This window comes from Amphiura filiformis, chromosome 20 (assembly GCF_039555335.1).
Source record: "Amphiura filiformis chromosome 20, Afil_fr2py, whole genome shotgun sequence".
Lineage (NCBI taxonomy): Eukaryota > Metazoa > Echinodermata > Ophiuroidea > Amphilepidida > Amphiuridae > Amphiura > Amphiura filiformis.
The window spans coordinates 19,857,644-19,880,327 of record NC_092647.1 but is presented as its reverse complement, the minus strand read 5'-3'; the positions used below and the strand labels follow the sequence as shown (position 1 = coordinate 19,880,327).

Genomic DNA, 22,684 nt, shown 5'->3' with positions numbered 1-22,684 from the left:
TCACTGCAAATATAATAGAACTTAAAACCGGTTTTTGTGTGCCCATAAAAATGCATGTATTTTATAGGAAACTTATTGAACTTGAAAGTTTGACCCTGAAAGAGTTTGGACAATTCCTGTACCTTTGTATACAGTGTGCTGTATATTGACTGTAGCACAGTGGCGGATCCAGAGCAGTCAGAGGGGGGGCCCAATTTTGAAAAAAATGTAAGTAATGGCATGAGCTTATCCGGGCAGCGCTTATGCCATGGGAGTGCCTGAGGGGGATGTGCCCCCCTCAGAAGTTAGAAACTTTTGGAAAATGTAGACCCATTTGAAGCCATTTGGTGGACCATTTTGTCACTATTATTGTGTAAAATTTTGGTTTGAAAAAGCCTAAAATTTGAGAAAAACAGCCCAATTGAAGCCATTAGTGTGGACAAGTTTTGACTTTTATTGTGTGAATTATTGGTTTATAATTATGTACCAATAAAGTTGCAAGACTTTGAGGGGGTGTCTGAGGGGATGTTCCCCTCAGAAGTGAGAAAAATTTGTAAAATGAAGGCCTATTGAAGCCATTTGGTGGACTATTTTGCACTATTTATTGTGTAAAATTTTATGTTTCAAAAGGCGAAAAATTTGTAAATGAAGGCCCAATTGAAGCCATTCGTGGACAAGTTTTAACCTTTATAAATAAATTACCCTATATTGCTTTAGATGTAAACATAAAATTGCGCACACAGAGGGGTGTCTGAGGGGGGATATGCCCCCCTCAGAAGTGAGAAACTTTTGCAAAATGAAGACCTAATTGAAGCCATTTGGTGGACCATTTTACACTATCATTATGCGTTTTTTTGAAAGGTTTGTAAAATTTTAAATGTAACACTGACACTTTATAGGCCTAAGACTTGAGATTCGCAATTAAAGCATGCATGGTGTTGAATTGAAGTCGGCTCGGAGTCCGTCTTAATAGGCCTACTGAATTTGGTGACAAAATGTGACGGGCCCTACATATCGGTGGGCCGCCGTATTTTCACATGCTTTTAGGCAGAGGACCCGCCTTCAAGCAAAATAATCACATACCTATATAGACTGACCCGACTGCGATTTAGGCATGGGCCATATGTGCAATTTAACCTTTTCCCTTCTCCTTTTCCCTTTTTTCTTCTTTTTTTCTCCTTTTCTCCTCTTTCTCTTCTCTCCGCCGGGCCCCCCCCCCCTGAATCCGCGCCTGCTGTAGCATTAGATTAACAAGGAAGTGGCATTTAGAAATGGGTAAAATATTGCAATAACATCATTGTCTTGCTGGTTTAATTTCAAAGTTAGTACATCATGGTTTTGAAACAAAAAAAGAAATTGCAAGGAGCATGACAATGTAACAATGCTGTTGGTTTGAAGAGACTTTTCATGAAGACGATTCACTCATAGCTAGGTAAGTGTTGGTGTGTTTAGATTGCTTACAATTTTAGCATTAATAGGCCTATATTCTTAAATTACTATTAGTGATTAAAATTGCTAACAGTGCTAGTTGCAGAGATTTTAATTTTCACTGCTTATGTTTTTCTTGACTTTCATTAAAAGCTTTTAAAGGAAGGTGACCCAATATATTTTGAAAATCAAATTCTTCAAAACTTAAGTATAACATAAAATGTCCCTTTCAAGCATTTGTGTAAGAACACGTAAATGTTCCTTGTAAATGTGACTAATTCCTTGCGGAATTATTGACATTTATACAGCTTGATACTGGTAATCTAAAGTGTTTTTACTACTGATATCCATCATGATTCTATAATAAATGAAAGATCCTTTTTTTTCCTAAACATATTGAAATTAGGAGTTCCAAATTAGTATATCTCCAAAGATATCATCAAAAAACTGTTGAATTAGTCTCAGATGTGGTATACCACAATTGAGACTAATTAAACAATTTTTTAATAATTTCTTCAGAAATATACCGATTTGGAAGGCCTAATTTCAATATGTTAATGAGAAAAATATGAGCTTTTACCTGATACCAAAGTCGGCATTTTGATGGGGTAAAGTGGTTGATGAGGCTGTCAATCATGTTACCCACCTTTAAAGTAGAGGATGTGTGAAAAGGTTGGCCTACTAGTCACGCTTCAACCTCATCCTGTATCGTATATAGTAAATTTCAAGTGTAGACCTATTTGTATTTTGCAATGCAGAAGTTTTTAGAATTCGGAACTATGCCTTTTGACAAAGTATAATATGCACTGTGTATTGTGTTGACCGCTGTAGTATTGAATACAAGGTATTGGCATGGGTACAATTTCCTTTTTGCGCTTTATCTATTTTGAAAAATAGACAGTGGTTTGAACAAAAAAACAAACAAACAAGGACAAAGTGACAATGTTGGCAGCTGGTAGTGGAAAAACTTACTTTATGATTATTGACAGTAGGCCTACTTCAGATGTACCCACAGGTAAGTGTTGGTTTCTTTAGATTGCTGATACACTACAATATTTCTATTGGGGCTGCCTGCACAGATACACTGTCGCCAAGTACTGTTGCCAAGTACCGTGCAGTACCAGTGTAGTACCGGTGCAGTACCACTGCTGGTGGGTCCTGTGCAGTAGCAGCATTGGTACTAAGTGGGTACTTCGTGTGCACCAGTCAGTGTACCTGTGCGGGCAGCCGCAATAAGAATCTTGTAATGTAATTTAGTGTAACTATTTAGTTATTATACTCAGTGCAGAGATATGTTTGCAATAATTATGAGCCCAAAGGGTATTAATTTTTAAATGGCATGCCAAAAACACTTGCCTCCTATCAGTCTTAGCCTTCTAAAAATTGCGAGCCCCACCCTCTCGGCCTGCAATAGATTCCCCCCCCCCTTGGCACATGCCAAATTTGTTGGTTCCTAATTTGCAAACCTTAAATGGTCTAGCTATATATAATGCAAGCCTAGCGAGCAGAATATTGTGCATATTTGAATGTTTCTGTACTGTTTTCCTAAGCTGTTTTAGAGCATGTTATTAAAATAATTGCCTCTTTGACCTACCAAAAATTGCTTGCACCTCTGCTTGTTTCATTTGGCTTTTTGGCAACACATATGGAAACCATAGCCTAACAGATAATTTGTCAACAAGGTTGGGAATGATCAGTAACACAGATGGGCAGATACATTTCACACTTCAGATGAGATAAAAATTAGACAACCTAAAAACAAGCACATTAATCATGATGATTGTATTAGCTTGTGTTCTAATATTTGTTTTGTTTTTAGGCTAGTTTCAATCATAGACATGGCTAGGTTCCTGAAGTATTCACTGCAGATGATGATACTGTTGATGGTGAAGAATACTTATGCAGAAAATCTTCTTCTTGACTGGTATGTTTATGTGTGTAAAAATACATTAGAATATTGTAATTTTATGAATAAAACATCCATTGTGGTTTTGTTCTCCTTTGTTTCTACAGTATCTGCTGTGATGTGTTAATGTTGATTGGTGATAAAGATTTGCAGTCTTAATCCCAGAAAACATTTTAATGTCAAGTTATATATTAGGGTTATAAAATGTTTCCATAACATATCTAAAAGCTGCCACAAAATGTTTGCATGTATTAGGTTCTTTTTATAAATAACCCAACATACATTCCTTCCTTCCTTCCTTCCTTCCTACCTTCCTTCCTTCCTTCCTTCCTTCCATCCTTCATTCATTCATTCATTCATTCATTCATTCATTCATTCATTCATTCATTCATTCATTCATTCATTTATTTATTTATTTATTTATTTATTTCTGGGAGTCTACATTCACAAATGGAATGCAACGACCTATCAAATTAATGAAAATTATTTGATGATTTTTGTATTGAATTGACTTATATTATTTGCAGTTCATGTGGGTGTGTTGGTACTGGCGCCTGTGACAACCCCTCCAGAGGTCTTGAAGGTAAAATATGCAGAATGAATGAAACAAAAAAATAAAAATGACATAAAATAAAATAAAACAAAATAAAGTAAAACAAAACAAAACAAAACAAAACAAAACAAAACAAAACAAAACAAAACAAATAAAATAAAATAAAATAAAATAAAACAAAAAATGAAATGAAATGAAATTAAATTAAATTAAATTAAATTAAATTAAATTAAATTAAATTAAATTAAATTAAATTAAATTAAATTAAATTAAATAAAATTTAAAAAAATTAAATTAAATTAAATATAAAAAAAAATACATAAATAAACATATTTTTTTCTTCTCACTTTTGTCTACTTTCATCTAACTTCGCACACCACTACTATGGATAAAACTTACACTGCGTTGGTTCTATACAAAACAAATCAAATAATGTGATACTAATTGAAAGTAAACCTTTGGTTTTGTTTTACCCAATTTACTTACATTAATGCAACATGATGAACCTAACATTGTGCTATGGCCAGGCCCGTACGCACAATTTTCTTTTGTGGTGCCGATTTTTAAAAGTAGACTTTTTTTCAGGGGGGATTTTGTGGAAAGCTGACCTTTCCAAAAAAGCATTAAACAAGAAATGTCTTTAAAAAAGACAATGCCACAGCTGAAGATCAAGTATCATAATTTAGCATTGATAAGTACCTGATATGCTGGTTTGTTTTTTGTGTAAATTAATTAACCGGATAGGACATATGGGTATTTATTGGTAAATACCACCAAGGATATACTAAGAAATACAAATACAAATTTACTCTTCAAATGTGTGCTAAATATATTTAAATCAGAATCTTACTATAAATAGGGAAATGTTGTATGTGACTGTATGTGAGTTAATCAAAGGCTCTGTCAGTTTTGATCCAAATGTCACCAAATTCATATGGGAGATTGAAGAATATACCGAGACGGTAATGCGGTCATGAATTGGCCTAAAAATCAATGAAAATGTAGTCGGTTGCATACAACCATCAATATTCAGTTGACCTCAGATAACCTTGAAAATTTTCCCCGCTGAAAGATGCCCACCAAATTTCATTACCGTCCAACAATCCAACAGCAGACCTCAGATGACCTTGACATGACCTTGAATATGTTTGGCGCTTAATTGTGATCACATCCACCACGTTTCATGGAAATGCTCAATTGACCACATTATGACCTTGATATGTCTTTAAATTGTGGGCACTTAATTGTGATCACATCAAGCAAAGTTTCACGACAATCTATGACTTTTTTCCACCTAATTTGTACTCGCTACGCTAGCAAATTGGAACACACACACACACACACACACATACCATTGCATATACAGGCCTGGCATGGGCCCTCCCGTATATTTTTAGGTGCAAACTTTGAAAAGTTTTCACATGAAAAACACACTTTTCTTTAGCAATTTTGCCATTTTTGGCCCCTCAACAACACCCTTTTTTTCACTAATATATCGATATTTCAAAGATACCCTTTTTTGATAGTAAATGAATGCAAGGCATCCCAAAATATAAGAATTTTATAGTTTTGTTACCCACAATCATATTTTAGAGCAATTATGAATATATGTTTAGTTTAAGATGGTGTTGAACATATAAACAAATAAAAATATTATGCTGCTCTTGTGTCTTGTCACTCTCCTAAACTATTTCTGATTGCTTTGCACTGCAGCTGATATAATATTTAGGACTAAACTATCATTGTTTTTCTTCTTTTTTACAGTGGAATTTGTTGAAAATGGCTTCACCGGACCACAGTGTGATATTATTGCAGATATTGAAGAATGTAACCCTAGGAACTTTCCTGACAACTGCAATTCATGGTCCTGCTGCCATGGAAATATAAATGGTATATTATCATGTACAGCCTTTCCTAGGAATGCTGGGGGAAATTGTCATGATGGCTGCCAATGGAGATGTTGTTTTGTGTCTTGTGAATGTGAACCTGTTGAAACAACCATGTCACCTATTACTTCAACGACTTCTAATGAAACCACCACTGCTGAACAAAATGGTGAAACAACCACTTCATCTACAACATCCACAGCTATTAAAACCACTTCAGAACAACAAAATGACATCACTACCCCGTCTACAGATGCAGAGGTGGTCAAAACTACAATATCGGCCCATGCAAGGACTGATGTTCAATCCAATCCCTCACAACCTGATCCAGGAGCAACCATCACTTCATCTAGTTCCATACAGACAGAAAATGATTCATCAAGCACTGTTGTGCCAGGTGCATCTGATGAGTAAGTAGCCCAAACATATTTCCTAAATAGATTTATTAACCAGTAATTTGAATTATCATTTGCAGTAATTTGACCAAATAAGATTTTGCCACGTTTTAAACCATTTTCAAAAAATAGAGAAAAAATAAATCAAATAGTGATGTTGGAGGACTGACTTTAATATGTCAAGTCAGGATTCTTATCTACCTTTGTATGTCTCAGACTTGGATGCCATTTGATTCTCAGATTAATCTGACCAGGTAGACTTCTTATGAGATAACATTGAAGCATAACCTAACTCCCATGAACCTATAACCAGGATTTCTTTAAGCATTTTGCTGAAGGTGTACATTCAATATTTGTGTACCCTTTCAATTTTGAATTTTCCCCTGTAGAGGCATCCTACCCCCCCATATTATTCTTGCCTTCCTCCCCACTTTTAACCAAAATTACAAAATTTGTCACTTTTTGCAGTAATTTTGTGCAAAATTTGTTGATTCCCCCCAATTTTCCATGCCCGCTGCCCTATGCCCCTGAAAAAATTCCTGATACCGCCACTGAGCAGAGTACACCTGTGCTCATAATGTATCATCTGTACCAAGTTGGCAACACTGCCAGTGATACCAAAAGTATATACAGTTTTTGAGAGTATTGAAAATGATGTCCAATTGAAAGGAGTTGCCTTCTTGGATAAAATTAACCCAAATGTGATGCAAATTAAAATCTCATGCACAATCATCCCAGTAAAGTAATTTGAAGTGGGTCATTTAATCATAAGCTGCATTTTTCATGTATAAAACTTGAAAGCTTAGCAACCAAAAGGAAAGATGTTTCTGTGAACATGGCCATGAAAAAGATATTGTAATATTATATTGTATTCTTTATAAAACCCAGGCAATCAGGCAGTGCTGGAGTTGGTGTAGGCATCGGTATTGCAATATGTATCATACTTGCTGCTGTAGTGGTTTTGTTGTTTTATTGTCACAAGCGTGGAATCCTTCACAAGATAACTAGTAGGGCTGAACAAGATGAACAATCCATAAACAGGTAATTATCAATTAATGCCTCACCTCACCAGGCTGTGTTCCGTGGGGTCACTCCCATTGTGGCCTGTACACCATCCGCGATAATGAAAACGCGTAAAAAGGGTAGTTTTTTCATGGGTAAGCACGATACGCACGTAACACGTTTAGGGTGTCAAAAACATGAAATATTAGAAAAAAGGGCAGCAAAATTGCAATTGCTAATACGTGGAAATGAAATTTAGGGTATGAAATTTAATCCAAGGAATGAAATCCCTGTTTAGGGTGTGAAAACACCTGTTTAGGGTATTGTTTTAGCCAAGAGTTAAATCCTTGTTTAGGGTGCTTTTCAAAAGTGTTCAACCATTGTCATGATTGTTGGATGTAGCCCTCTTCATAATTCTGCCAGTTTTGTCTGTCCTTGCATTTCATGTCCATGTAGGTTCCATGTATAGGCAGTAATGTCATCACGCCACCTCCTCTTCTGTCTTCTTCTTGATCTTTTCCTCCTGTTCTTGGTTGCCATTCTGTAAGTCATTTAGTCCATCTGTTATCTTCCCTTCGTGCAAGGTGACCTGCCCATCTCCATTTCGCTTCTTTGAGTTTCACCATAATGTCTTTGACTAGAGTTGGACATCTTATTTCAGTGTTCTTAATTTTATCTCTTAAGGTAACATGTAGCATCTTCCTTTCCATTGCTCTTTGGGCTGTTTGTAGTTTCTCTTCCAGGTACTTGGTTGTTGTCCATGATGCAATTACATGTAAATGCCTCAACAGTGGATCTTGTGTGGAAAAAAATCAACTCATTTCATCTCAACTTCCACTCAACTAAAGTAAATTGACATGTCTTTTACATGATCAGGCAAGCCTGCTGTATTTTTGTGCACATACCACAGGAGACCATTGACATCTATCTTGTCAAGATAACTCAATTCAGGAAACTCAACTCAACTCAACTAGACAAGCTTATTGTATTCTTGTGCATATATCACATGAAAGTTATGAGATGACTGACAACTGGGGAAAATGGTCAGACATGCCCACTGATCAACTCAAATCATCTCAATGTAACATTATGTCTGTATAAAATCTGAAAAAGCAAGCATTTTTGCAAGTTTGTTGCTATAGCCTATGTATACTTATATATATTTAGTAATAATGCAAGCTTGTGCAAACAATTCTTGCACAAACAGTTCAGCATGCTTGCACAAGGTTACCGTATATTCTGAACAATACACAATACAGGCACCTGTAAGCATGCAATTAGTCTCCTGGGTGCTTCTTGTAAGCATGCCAATGTAAGCACACAGTGGGCTTATTGCATTTTTGCTCTGCCCAGTGAAATTGTTTTTCTTTTGTTTGACAGAGTTTCATCTGAGCAGTATGCAGAGATTGATCAAAATAAATATGCTGGACAAAACACAATCATGAATTGTGAGTTTATTATCAATATCTAATAAATGCAATATAAGGCACCACATTGAATTTGGCCCTACAGTTTGGGCCCAGTTAGATATCAATAACTCTTTCTATCATACCCTGGTAATGTAATAAATTGGATCAAGCATAATAATTAACATTAATTTTGCAAGAATAATTTTGCACCATCTGTTTAGTAGTCGTTGCGTGAAATCGTCAGGTTTGAGCCTCTGTATTTTCCTGCTTCCTCTAAAATTTACCTAAGCCCAAAATAAACCGGTTTGATTTCCCGCAATAACCGAAACAGATAGCACACAGTTATTCTAAATAATAACTTTGCACCATCTGTTTTACGATCATTGTGTTTTACGGTCATTGTGTTAAACTGTCAGGGTTTGTGTTAGGCCTCTGCGATATTTTTCCATGGGAGCACTCCCTCAGAAATTTACCTTGGCCCAAAACAAACCCCTCCAATATCACTCAATGACCTCAAAGCAGATAGTACAATGTTGCTATTGTCCAATTAATTTGTGATAATCCTCTGTCGACTACCGGGTACTTGGAGAAACTTTATTGATGGTGCTATGTCAAACAGCTGACGAGAAACGTTTATGATGATGATGATGATGATGATGATGATGATGATGATGATGATGATGATGATGATGATGATGATGCCCTAAATGCTCAAGATAGCAAGTTGTCTTGGAGAAAGCAAAGCAAAAAACATGAAAAGTAATCGTAATAAAAAAGTTAAATCAAATTGCAATGTCCTCATAGTATAAACAGGGTCTTAGGTTGTGGGTATGTGTCCATTACAGCTTCCCACATCCATAGAGCTAATGATTTCTAATTGCTACATAATGTTTCAGTAAATCATGGTTATAATGCCAGTGACAAAGATCTCCCTGCTGCATCCGGCGAATCTGAATATGCAGATGTCTCACCACAGCAACAATCTAACGGACATGCAGGTGATGGGATCTATGCAGAGTCTGGGAATAATGATGAAAATAAACCTAATGCACAAAGTAAGTACAGAGGGCCAGATTTACCATTGTCCCAGATGGGCTCGGGCCAATTTGGGGGCCCCCATTTTGTTTTGCACATCTTCTTTTTTAACCCATGTTTTGGGCCAAATAGGGTAGCTTTGTGAAATTTTGCGTGTATAGTCTGAAATTTTTTTGCGCACTTCACGCGAAACTGTCCTATTAAAATCGGAACAAAATATGGCTGTCCCCCTCAAAATTTTAATGCTTCGCCGTAGCGCCACTGTCAACCTTAAATACGGAAATCAGTAATGGGCGACTTGAGTGCACATGCCTTCCGCACAGCGAGATTTGGGCCTCCAAATTTTGGCTGGGTCAGGGCCCAAAAAAGTTAAATCCGACCCTGAGTACAGTGGAAACTCAACAACAGCAAACTGCTAGAGCTGCCAAAAACAATTTATGTTATCCAAGTTTGTTCAATTCAAAAGGTTGTCATAACGTTTCTTTTTTAATTATATCTTTTCAATTTAAATTAAACAGCTCTTGAAAATCCCAGTTATGATGGAATTGGTCAAATAACCATGCCTGGTCCTAATGAAGTAGAGTACGCAGTTGTGGACAAAAGAAAACCTTCATCAAAAGATATGGGAAGTGGTGTATACATGGATCCTGAGAAATGCACAGATGAACCAACAGGTCAGAAAGCGAATAATGGTAAGCATACAAAGAAGGAAGACAATTATAGTGCACGCTGTCATTGGTTTCAAATTCAACCACCTCACTTGCACAAGAATAAAGTTTGTGCACGCTACCTTCAGATTTTATCGTTCCAAGATTGTTTTCATGTTTGAAATTTGCATGGTTTACTAGAACATTTTACGTTTGATCTAAAAATGCCTAAAACTGGATCATCAAAATTCATTCTGCATGTTTCCTGGGAAAAGGTTAGCGGGTAATGTGGTTTAGTTTAGAGTGTAACTGGTTAATGTGCTCAGTGGAAACAGATCGGTTCGGAATGATGCGGTGTGGACAAACGGCAAACGTGATCCACATCTGGAGGTAGATCATGTGGTGTAATACTGGGTATTTTCCTCCATGGAAACCCATTCGGTGTTACGGTTAACGGGTTTACCAGAATTTAAGTCAACCTTGCAAGGTGACACTTCCGCCCTACACCAAATAACATGATCGTTTACCTGGTAGAGCAACAGTGGAAACGTGGTTGGTTGGCAGGGACTGTCTTCTTGAATTTGCAGGAGAGCATTCAATAGCTCTTCTGAAGCCTTCAAGGAGAGTTGTTTAGAGCATTTACAATAGAATGTAAAGAGAGAATGGTCAACTAAGGAGAGCTAAAAATCACTCTCCTAGATCAGATTTAGGGAGAGCAGTAGAGAACAATTTCTCTCGCTCTCCTCAAAAGGCAGTCACTGGGTTGGCCATCAAACGGTTAATCGGTTGGCGGGTGTTACCCAGTAAGAAATATGGCGTGCCCAGTGGAAACACACAGATTGTACTTTTAAAGGAAACTAAACATGGGTACAATATTAGATTTCCATGCAGGTACAAGCAACAATCTTCATGCACACCTTAATTTGACGCAATCAATTATTTTCTCATGCTTTTCATACATTTATTACAATCTCCCTATCCAGCTGTAGTAAACCCAGGTTATGAGGATATTGGCACAATAACCATCCCTGGATCTGAAGAAGTAGAGTATGAATCTGTGGACAAAAGAGAGCCTTCGTCAGATGATATGGGAAGTGGTGTATACATGGATCCGGCGAAGTATAGTGATAAACCAACAGGCCAAAAAGCAAGTCATGGTGAGCAGACAAAATGGGGGGGGGGGGGCTATTCCAGTTGAAATCCATATACCCCCTAAAGATACATGACCTTAATCTCCAAAACAGGTGTTGTAGATTTCAAATACAGTCACCCATTCAGGTAACCCCATTTGAAATTTACACTCCCTGTTTGGAAGATTCAGGTCATGTCTTCCATAGGGGGCATATGGATTTTTATAAACTATAATAGTCCAGGGGATTTGTAGAGATCATACCCTTTTCACCACACTTTCAATATTCTACACATGTTTTACAATAATAAACAACATTGTAACTATACCCCTACATGCAATGAGGAAGTTGGAACTTGCATTTTTGTGCCTATATTGAGAGAAGTTGGTAGTGGCTTGTACCAAACTTGGTATTGGAAATGCATGCTGGCCACAGAATTAAAACCATGGACTCCCTATACTGCCACATACGTCAGCTATGGATAGAAAATTGGGGCAATTTGTGTCCTTGCCGACGGTGCGAAAATCATTTGCTGGGTACACACAAGTTAGCCTAGTTTCTAATTTTCTCTGCTATGCCTTTGTCCTTTTCAGATATGGAGAATCCTGGCTATGATGCAATCAGCACAGTAATCCTCCCCAAAGATAACACATCAACTCCACCATCTCACTACCAGTCCATAAAAAAACCTGAACAAGAACACTACCAATCCTTGGACAAGCCCAAAGGACAGTACCAATCCTTGCATAAGCCAGAACAAGAAGGGTACCAATCTCTGAAAAAGCCTGAACAAGAACTCTATCAAGACTTGAAAAAACCTAACCCTGAAGACATGGGAAGTGGAGACTACGCAGATCCTGAGAAATATACTGGCCTACCAGCATTTACTAAAGATAACAAGGAGATAGGCAATGAAGAACAGAACTTAGATGATAGAGAGTATTTTACACTGGAGCCACCAAACTCTGGTGATGAAGACAATAATGCCACTTTAGAAGCAGCAAACGGTTTTGATGATAGAGAGTATTTCACGCTAGAGCCACCAAATTCTGGTGATGAGGACAATGATGGCCCTTCAGATGCAGCAAATGGTATTGATGATAGAGAGTATTTTACACTAGAGCCACCAAATTCTGGTGATGAGGATAGTGATGGCGCTGCTGATGCGGCAAATGGTTTTGAAGATCGGGAGTATTTTATTTTGGAACCACCCGGTGATGATGATGAGAATGTCAAGACAGGTCAGGAGGAAATTAGGGAGTACAGTATACCACCGGATGCTCAATAGCCTAAAAACACCAACAAAAAAACTCCATGGTTTTGAACTAATTAAGAAGAGTGCAAGGTTTAGATTTTATGAGGGAATTTGGGATGATTCACTGCTGAAGGTGTACCGATTATATATAACAGCAAAATTAACAAATATGGAGCCGGGAGGAAGATTTAGTACAAATTACCATACAGAGATATGCTGCAAACACTATTGGTAACAGCATGTAGAATGATATTGGACTATGTCATGTTGACATAAGCTTTAAAAGTTACCTTTTCAGAGTCTGAATAGAGCAGCGATGTAGCTTGCGACCGGAGGAGAGTAATCACTCCGCTCAATGATGACACTGTGATGGCGTCGCAAACGATGTCGCTGCTCTATTCAGACTCTGAAAAGGTTAACTTTTTTAGTTTACTATTGGTAGCATTTTTGGTTATTTAGTATATCAATGACCCTTTTCGCCAGCCCATTCGGGGCTGGTACCTGTTTCAGGTTTGGGGTCAGTTTACTCAAGAGATTATATTTGTGTGGTATTGGAATGATTTTTTTTTTTTACTTTTTGTGGTTACATTTTTTTTTAATATTTTAATTCGATTTGTTAGGAAAAGTAAGTATGTTTTGCCGTTTCAACGAATGAAAACGAGTGAGTATTACCAAAGTTATGTTTGAATTAATATGACTTTAAAAGTTTTAGGTATAGGCCTAAAATGTAACAATAATAGTTAATATACAGCATCATATGGTCAGCAGAAGAAAAGTATGTCATTTCAGTGTCTTTGACCCGGGGTCCTTGACCACTGAACAGCGTGATATCACAGATGTGGTGATATCATGTTGATAACAGATCTAAGAATCAAAATCTTCATCATATGGACCATATTGATGTCAAAGTAATTATCTATCCTATCCTGTGTCGTAGCCGTTTTATGGATAAAAATGACTCAAAATGCTATTGATGAAATAGTTGCTATCATGAACATCAGTTTTGCCTTTTCAACGGGAAAAATCCGATGCAAAATAAAGTTTTTAGGGCCTAGCTATAATATGGGCATAATTTATGCATGTAGGCCTATAGTATTGAACAATGTACCCATTTGACATGCACTTATAGATAAATAAATTGTCTTACTTTATTAATTTAATAACTTCTATGTTATAAATAAAATGACACATAACGTAAGTGAAGCTACTTTCTATCTTTTTATTTGATTCATAAACTTACAGTCAAAACACACAAGAGTGAAGATTGCAGTGAGTAATCAGTCCTTTATAAATGTTCTTGCCACCATCTATCATATAGTAAACTATACATTGCTAATTAATATCAAATTATTTTAAAATAAAAAATGTACATGTAAGGTGAGTTTATATTATGTTATATGGCGAATTTAAGGAGTATTTCGTGATCCTAGCATCCTCTTTTTATGACATTTTTCAGTAGATATCCACAAAAAAAGCTTATTCTAAAAATTTCAGTTGATTCCGATTTTGCCTTTACGAGTTATGCATGGTTATGTGTACACAATGTGTTGCAATTTTGTTCTGGTATACCAGAACGAAATTCAAATTTCACGATTACTTTGCTAACGAATTAATCTGCAAGAAATATTTTGTACATAAACATTATGTAGACAGAGGTTTCCAGTGATATAAAAATCTCAAATTTTTTTGAGAAAAGTTAGGGGATGATGCTGTGGATCACGAAATGCCCTTTTAACTAAAACCTGCAGTCAGTGCAGTGTAGTATTTGTGACGTGGTATATCGAAAGCAGACACTTTTGGGCAGGATCGTAAATGGAGAAATAGCCAAAAATCTACCCGGGTGATTTTTTCACGATTTGGGTTTATGATGTTATTAATGTTTAAAATATTGTCTGATCGTTTCAGACCGAATATAACTGGCATGTTGTATTTTTGAGACATTTTTCAAGGTAATTCCTATACTCTCAACATTGTCAATAATATTTTTAAAGGCAGCTTATCTATTATTAATATTAAAGGCCCATTCAGTGATTTGCTCATCCGGACGATCGTAAAAATCATCAACATTTTGGTACCGTACCTTTGTTATTACATAGATGTGCTAAGTCTGCGAATGGTTCAGCCAAAAGCCGTGTAGGCCTATTTAAGACAAAATAAGACATTTTACACGAATCTGTATTTTTAGATACTGACAGTATCTAAAATTAGCTACAAGTATTTGCATGGCGGGGCTTGAACTTCGTCAGTACTGCTGTTTTCTTCATTTTTTGCCAAATTTGGCATTTCAAAAATACCAAATGACAATTTGAATGACTTAGGCCTATCCTTCTCTTTTAAGCAATTTATAAACAATTTTAATTTTTTACTCTTGCACTGGGATCACTGAATGGGTCTTTAAGAAATGTGGCGTATCATGTCAAAAACAGACATCTTTTGGACAGCTTATAAATTTGGAGGCTTTCACATAAAGAGCTATTTTGCTCCACAACGCCGTTTTCCCCAATAAAATCGGACATTCCTAAGCGAAGAAATTGAGCTCGTAAGTTATGGTATTAAAAAATTGGAAATTGAAATATCGTGGGTAAAAAGCTGAAAAGACAAATAAAACCAGAACAGAACAATTTAGAGAACAATAATGAATTAATAATAATGAACAATAATGAATTAAAGAGTTGACAGGAGATTAGGAGTTAATGTTTTCTGCAGTTTCAGTGTACATCTTCTCACCGTTGATGGTTTGGTGGACTGTCATGTAACATGGATGTAGTAAGTCGTGATCCTAAAAATGCCTTTCACATTGACCAAAACTAATTACAAGACCTCTTCTACATTGAGGCTGGCTTTCCCTTTTAAAGGGAATTTTATTACGAGGTATATTTTGTTTGGTGTATTTTTTTGGTATATGGGCCATTTTTCAAATTTTCTCAAAAATTGGCTGAACTTTTGGTAAAAAATGCTTGCTCCCTTTAATATTCTAGTATGCATATCACTGCTGATTAGCAATACACCTTATGGAGTAGATGTACCTAATTTAATTAAAAGTAGAATTAGGTACATCTACTTAAAAGTTGTCTGCTTAAAAGTTGTGACAACTTAAAAAGTTGTCACAAGCAAATCAGTCAGGTAACCAATACAAGTAAGGGCAGTACAATAGAATAAACGAGTGTTGGTAAAGCTTTGGTAAGAAATAATCAAACAGCTCAAAACCAATGCAATCTGATGAGAAAATTAAAGAGGGTATATTGTTATACTGTTCCGATTGGTTTATTGCATACACTCTATTGTGCACAGTGGAGATGATTCATTGCAGCTTTTGACGGAGGACAACCAAAGTGAAGTACCGTAGGAAACTACATGTAATATAGTACTAACCTATATCATCGGAAGAGATCACATATATGAGGACCAGCATTAACAGAAAAATACCATCATGAATATGCAGGACATGAAAGAGAAAAAATACAAAGAAAAATATTGTTAGAACAATACATGTCTCAATACTACCAGACATCTCTTTGAAATATAGCCTACATTACAAAAAAAAATTCTTAATCAGTAGCTGTGATTTAGCTTGTAAGTGCTAATTCTATTGGTTCCTCGGTGAGGTGATAGATGACAGTGGCCATGTTGTCAGGGAAGCATGCGAATGTAACACATTATAATCAAATGCAGTAAACCTTTGACGAGCGTGTATTGTAAGTATACATCGCGTATTCACTGCGTTGGACGCACTTGTCTCTCATTGGCTGCTGAGGCGATCTGCTGTTGCCGAGTGGAAATTTATGAATGAACTGTGCGCCGTACGCGTCGTTAGCGCCGAATTTGCAACATCAAGGTAGTCGCGCTCGTCAAAGGTTTGCTGCATTTGACTATAGATAGGCCTAGTACGCAAGTATGTGATACACGCATGCAATAGCAGTACGCAAAATTGAAGTTGTAAACAAGTTTCAAACTATATACTAAAATAATTTTTGCTAAATAAAATAAACTATTTTATTTAGCAAAAATTTGACCTGTCTATCCAAAATGACACAGTCAGGGATAAAAATAAAAATTCCTATTTTTTATTGAATACTGTATATATACTCAGTGATTAATGACAGGTACTTGCAAGAGGTCCTCAATATGCATAATATTTATCTGAAACATTTGAATCAATGTTAGAAATTTCTAAATGGTGTATGTATTATAATATGTGTGGGTGCGTGTTCTCACAAGAGGTATTTGCGCGGGTAAATTTAAGCACAGGGCTACATTAGCCTTTTCGCGATATGGCATACACAATAGGAGGGCAGTCTTCAATATGGGTAAAACCCGGCAAATTCAAAAGACGTCACCCATTTTGTGCAGCGCCATCCTGTTGTATCCGCCATATCTCGAAAAGGCTAATTGTATCCGCCATATCTCGAAAAGGCTAATTGTGTCCGCCACATCTCAAAAGGCCTAATTGCATTTTTGTTGGCACTGAGCGTACCTTTATAAGGGATAGTAAAACAAATGTTTTAAAGACACCTCGGAATGTATGGTGTAAATAGCGTGTAAACAGTCTGGGCTATGATTTACCCCACAATGACCACCTCTATGTATTGTTACTGTCAGAATCTACTTTTTACGCTGTATATATTTTTGCCTATATATTTCTAAGTGCAATTAAAATATTTGTATATAAATATAACTCAATCTGATACATCTTGTAAAGATGAACATGTAATAAAAGCATTTACATTTTTATAAAATAAACTTTGCCACATTTATATATTTGAAGTAGTATACTCAGGGTTTATATTTCCTAAGCATGTACCAGATATCCAAACTTCCAGCATTTCAAATGTTGATGATTAGTAGCCCTTGAACTTAAACTTAGCGTTAACTTTATAATTTCTGATCACGGTCACAGTCCACCAGCTTATAGTTGTATTGTGATTGGTCAAAACCTGTGACAAGGTTTGTATAGTAAAGGTTGGGGATTTCCCCTAGAATGCCCCACAGCAAAGTATCATGCCTTCCCAACATGCATTATTTCAGAGTCTTCATATCTAGGGATTTGTGTCTGAATGGGTGACTCCATTTGAAATCTACAGCCCCCCCCCCACCCCCTGTTAGAGGTTATGATTCGTATGGATTTCAAATAGAATAGTCCAAATGTCTCGTTAAGGGATAGCATCCTTATCTAACCATAACCAAGTCATTTGCTTCAACAGGTATGGGTGTTGTTCATTCTGATATATTCAGGTACTATTTTATTTTATTAAGTCAACCATTCAAACGCATTTCTGTGAATAGATAGAAGTGCTCTATTATTTAAAATCTAATCCTAGCCATAAAACCTAATCCTAGTTTTAAAACCAAACCATAATCCTAGCTTTAAGACCTAACCTAATCCTAGCCTTAAAACTTAATCCTAATTATAGCCTTAAAACCTAATCCTAACCTTAAAACATAGGGCCTAACCCTAACCCTAGCCTTAAAACCCAACCCTAATCCTAGCCTAAAATCTAAGCCTAATCCTAACCTAAAACCTAACCCTAATCCTAAAACCTAACCATAATCCTAGCCTAAAATCTAAGCCTAATCCTAACCTAAACCTAACCCTAATCCTAGCCTTAAACCTAATCACAACGTTAAAAGCTAACCCTAATCCTAGCCTAAATCTAATCCTAATCATAGCCTAAAATCTAACCCTAATCCTAGCCTTAACCTAACCCTAATCCTAGCATGAAAACCTAACACTAATCTTAAAACCTAACCCTAATCCTATAGCCTAAAATCTAACCTTAATCCTAGCCTAAAACCAAACCTTAATCCTAGCCTTAAAACTTAATCCCAACTTTAAAACATAACCCTAATCCTAGCCTAAAACCTAACCCTAATCCTAGCCTTAAAAACCTAATCCTAATCCTGACGTGGCAGCATTCACTCTACAGCTTCACATTTTTATCTTTCGGTTCAGTTTATTTTGACCAAGTTGTCTATTTTTGGTCTCCCATACTTCCTTATATGTCTAGGAAATCAAAGTGATACTAAGATTGATAGGATAGCATATAAAGGTTGATACAGTGAATATAAATATTACAAGCATGATTAAAGGGACAAGCAATGAACCTTATCTTAACCTTTAATTGCACATTCCTTTCAAAAAGAGTAATCCATGGATGAACTTTTTGTCATTACCAATATGACCATGTGAAGATTTCTGATGCAAGATGTCATATTTCCAATAGCTGCCTTGTGTAGCTTTTTGTATTATTATTATTAGAAAGTTTGAGTAATGAGATACATGAGTAATTGCTTATTATTCTTTGGTTCACCTGAAGTTCGGTAGCAGTGGCCCCCAGTTCCCCCCATTTACGAAAATTTCATTTTTTTGCAGCAATTTTGCACAAAATTGGTTGATTTTGCCCCCCTGAAATTTGCTGTGAAATTCTATATATACACATATGACACTGGGCAGCTATTGCATATGTGGCCTTCCTGCACTAACCCATCGATATATTAAGTGTTTGATATCCTTTCTACAATAGCTGCCATATAGATATTTGACCATTTCTGCATTCTATATTGTACACATATGACACCAAGCAGCTATTGAAGATGGGGTATTCCCGCAATACCTACGGTACTCATCCATATGTCAAAAAGGTGGGCAACTTGTGGAGATATAATTCGTGCCAATAGTGGAACAAACATGTTTGAAAGAAAGAAAATCAAAACTGAACCGGAGTCGGAACTGAAACTGGTCAAAACACACCTACTACCTTATAATAAAAGTTATGCTAAATTGCCAGGGGTGATATAAGAGAAATGATGTGCTGAATAATATATCTGGTAAGTGAATTTGATTTAGTTTTATGATAAGAAAAAGTATGTTCATAACATTATTGATTTTGACATTTCATTTTCAAACATACAACCAAACAAAAAGTACTGTTCAATATCATTATGCAATGGGCCATTCCAGTTGAAATCCATACACCCTATGGAAGACATGACCTTAGTCTCCCACAAAGGAATGTGAATTTCAAATGGGGTTACCTGAATTTGAAATCTACACCCCTGTGTGGGAAATTTAAGACCATGCATGTCTCCCATAGGGAGCATATGGATTTCAAATGGAACATAATAATTATCTACTATTCAGGCAAGTTACTACCAGTCTTCTAATGAAAACATGCTAAAAAGCCCACACTTTAATTTTTGAAGATAGCATGATATAAAAAGTAAATAAAATAGCCAGTGCTGTATTCTAGAGTGTAAAATAAGAAGTCAAATACATTTGCTATCTCCTGAAGATAGCAGGTTATAAGGAGATAGCATACTAGGAGCAAATTACCATAAAATGAGGTTATACGATGTCAGCGATTTCTTTCTTTTATTGCATTTTTGGCTTGTTCTGGTTTTTTTTAGCCAAATTAAAGAAGTAAAACTGGCATGTTTTCTTGCATGATCAAACTGTGACAAAGTACTGATGACACTGCCTGGAGGAAGCAACATATATATATACTATAGATGTAAAAAAATTACAAAATTACAAATATACACTGCTGTCTTTATGAAATAGTGTAAAGTGAGTAGACAAGTTAGTCACAATTGCACTGCTGTCTTCTGAAGATAGCAAAAAGTCCCTATTACTGTTTTTAAAGAATGCATGCTAAACAAGGCAAATCAAATTACAGTACCCATAATTTATGTAGACAGCACAAAGAAGCAGGGCCGGATTTACCTTTTTGGGGCCCTGGGCCAGGCCAAAATTTGAAGGCCCCAAACTCACTGTGAGGAAGGCATGTGCACTCAAGGGTAAGTTTTTAAACTTGACTAGAACATTTGCGCGCAAAGCGCTTGAACAATTTTACATTTGAGACTATTAGGCCAAATTGAAGCTGAACTTTGCTATATAATAGGCCAGTGCGCGCGAAGCAATTTTTGTACCCTATTTTGGCCCAAAACATGGTGTTTTTTGGCTAAAACGGAAGATGGATACTGTACAGGGCAATTTTGAGGCCCCATCTGGCCCTATGGTAAATCCGGCATTGCAAAGAAGTAAATTGGGTTATTCCACTTGAAATCTGCCAAGCCACTGTGGATGATTTAAGAAAGGTCTTTCAATGAGGGAGTATGTAAAATGCAAAATTTGCTATATTGTTGTATAATTATTAATTGCAGCAAGCAGAATTTGTCATGTTGAAAACACATTTTGATAACATAGGTGAAATTGTGAAAATATGACATATATCAAATACCAGCCAATTGTATTACCTTCACATAAAATTAATAAGAGACATTCTATCACATCTGTAAATGTCAAAATCCACAAAGGCTGACAAATGAGTCCGACTTTCATGCACTGTGCAACAACCAATTTTTGGTGACAACTGTCCTTTCACATAATTGACAAAGGTCCCCTTTTTCACCAGTAATTCAATTTTGCAGACTTTATTGAAGAAAGAAAAGCTTGTCTGACTTTCATTTTCATGTACTTTAAAACAACCCAATTTTTGAGGCAAGTTTCTTTCACATAATTTAAATAGGTCCTGTCCTACTCTCTAAATGAAAGAGATTGAAATCGGCAATTAGTGACATGATCTGACAAACCACTCCAAAAAAGAGAGACATTTCACACTTTTAGAAGAAATATGGTCCACTTTACTCTCAAAGCATAAACATCACTTTCAAACATAAAATTATGATTTCTTTACTGAATATTACCACCACCAGGGGCCACCAAACTCTTTAACTTTATAAGAGTGAAAATGGTTTGAAATAGTCCCCCCCTTAAAAAATCTTGGTGCCACCACTTAAAAGATGGTATATATAACATCTCTGCGGGGGTACTCAAGTTTGGTTTTGGTAGGGAGGTGCTACAAGAATTTCGACCTATTTAAACACAAATTGACAGAATTGTTACAAGTTTTCCAACAAATTTTGAACATTTTGTCAACAGCGAAACAAAATTGGGCTATTTTCCGTACAAAATTTATACCAATTAGAAAAATGATACAACTTTATACCAAAATTGACCTAGAAAAAGAGATCATTGATATACCTAATGCCGTGGCGGCACCAAAAACAAAACATTTCAGAGGGATAAAACATTTCAGGGTGGTTTATTCAGGGGGACAGGGAAGGCAAAATGAGGGGGGGGGGCAAAAATTGTACACATTAATTGTCACAATTTGATTTTTACTGCGGTGCCACAATTGACCAATGGCCGTAAATATGACCCATGTTTGCGACACATCCCTGTATGTCCATTTGTACCCCCCCAATAACATGTTAACAAATCAATACATTTTTGCAGCAATTTTAGTTAAATTGCTTATGAAATTGTTGTTATACAGTAATTTATTTTTATGCTAAACACAAAAGACAGGGACAAGGAAGTAAATTAAAAGAAAAAACAACAACAAAATCCGTCTAAAGTCAATTACTATAATAGGGTATGTGGATAAGCACAATATGTAGTAAATAACAATAGATACCGGTGGAATGTTGCCTTTGTATTTGTGCACATCTTGTGTCAGATGGTTGCCTTGTCTAATCTGTGTAAAGTTCACTGCCATGCCGTTTTATTTGGGATATAAAGATTAAGGGATCTGGAATGAGCGTTTTGACAGTATTTTTGTGGGACATGAGAGCACATCAGACATATCGAATTGCATTCTGAATACTGAAGAATGTCTTTCTGATATCAAATTTTTGAAATTCACGATATAATACAAATTTTTAAATTTGATATTTTTCACATTTTTGATATATAACAGTCCTCGAAGTAAATTTTATAAATACTAATGATATATTCTTAAAGTGTATGTAGCTGCGAGGAAAAGCCGATGATCAATTGAAAATTTTGACCTTTCATATTGAAGATATGGGTTTTTTCCCAAAAGACCTATTTTTTTTTTTTGTTCTGGGAAAAAAATCCATATCTTCAATACGAAAGGTCAAAATTTTCAATTGATCGTCGGCTTTTCACCCCACTTACATACACTTTAAGTATAAATCATCAGATTTATAAAGTTTACTTCAAGTACTGTTAAATTTCAAAAATATCAATTTTAATCA

At 36.0% G+C, this 22,684-nt stretch overlaps 2 protein-coding genes across 2 annotated transcripts; both read left to right on the top strand.

Moving 5' to 3' along the window:
• The first annotated feature begins 1,219 nt into the window (after positions 1-1,219).
• On the top strand, positions 1,220-10,150 carry LOC140142191 (uncharacterized). The gene is made up of 9 exons (XM_072164158.1): positions 1,220-1,411; positions 2,305-2,422; positions 3,227-3,331; positions 3,841-3,896; positions 5,631-6,162; positions 7,036-7,188; positions 8,530-8,597; positions 9,455-9,613; positions 10,128-10,150. Exons 3-9 carry the CDS (start codon positions 3,246-3,248, stop codon positions 10,148-10,150), a joined length of 1,077 nt encoding a protein of 358 aa, XP_072020259.1. The 5' UTR covers positions 1,220-1,411; positions 2,305-2,422; positions 3,227-3,245.
• On the top strand, positions 10,118-12,855 carry LOC140141906 (uncharacterized). The gene is made up of 3 exons (XM_072163782.1): positions 10,118-10,285; positions 11,224-11,397; positions 11,964-12,855. Exons 1-3 carry the CDS (start codon positions 10,153-10,155, stop codon positions 12,656-12,658), a joined length of 1,002 nt encoding a protein of 333 aa, XP_072019883.1. The 5' UTR covers positions 10,118-10,152; the 3' UTR covers positions 12,659-12,855.
• The last annotated feature ends 9,829 nt before the right edge of the window (positions 12,856-22,684 follow it).

Bases quoted from the DNA above. Each gene is read 5' to 3' on its own strand.
- LOC140142191 (XM_072164158.1), top strand. From the start codon at position 3,246: ATGGCTAGGTTCCTGAAGTATTCACTGCAGATGATGATACTGTTGATG. The intron at 6,163-7,035 runs GTAAGTAGCCCA...TATAAAACCCAG, and splicing joins GTGCCAGGTGCATCTGATGA to GCAATCAGGCAGTGCTGGAG. The intron at 8,598-9,454 runs GTGAGTTTATTA...ATAATGTTTCAG, and splicing joins ACAAAACACAATCATGAATT to TAAATCATGGTTATAATGCC.
- LOC140141906 (XM_072163782.1), top strand. From the start codon at position 10,153: ATGCCTGGTCCTAATGAAGTAGAGTACGCAGTTGTGGACAAAAGAAAA. The intron at 10,286-11,223 runs GTAAGCATACAA...CTCCCTATCCAG, and splicing joins AGGTCAGAAAGCGAATAATG to CTGTAGTAAACCCAGGTTAT. The intron at 11,398-11,963 runs GTGAGCAGACAA...TGTCCTTTTCAG, and splicing joins AGGCCAAAAAGCAAGTCATG to ATATGGAGAATCCTGGCTAT.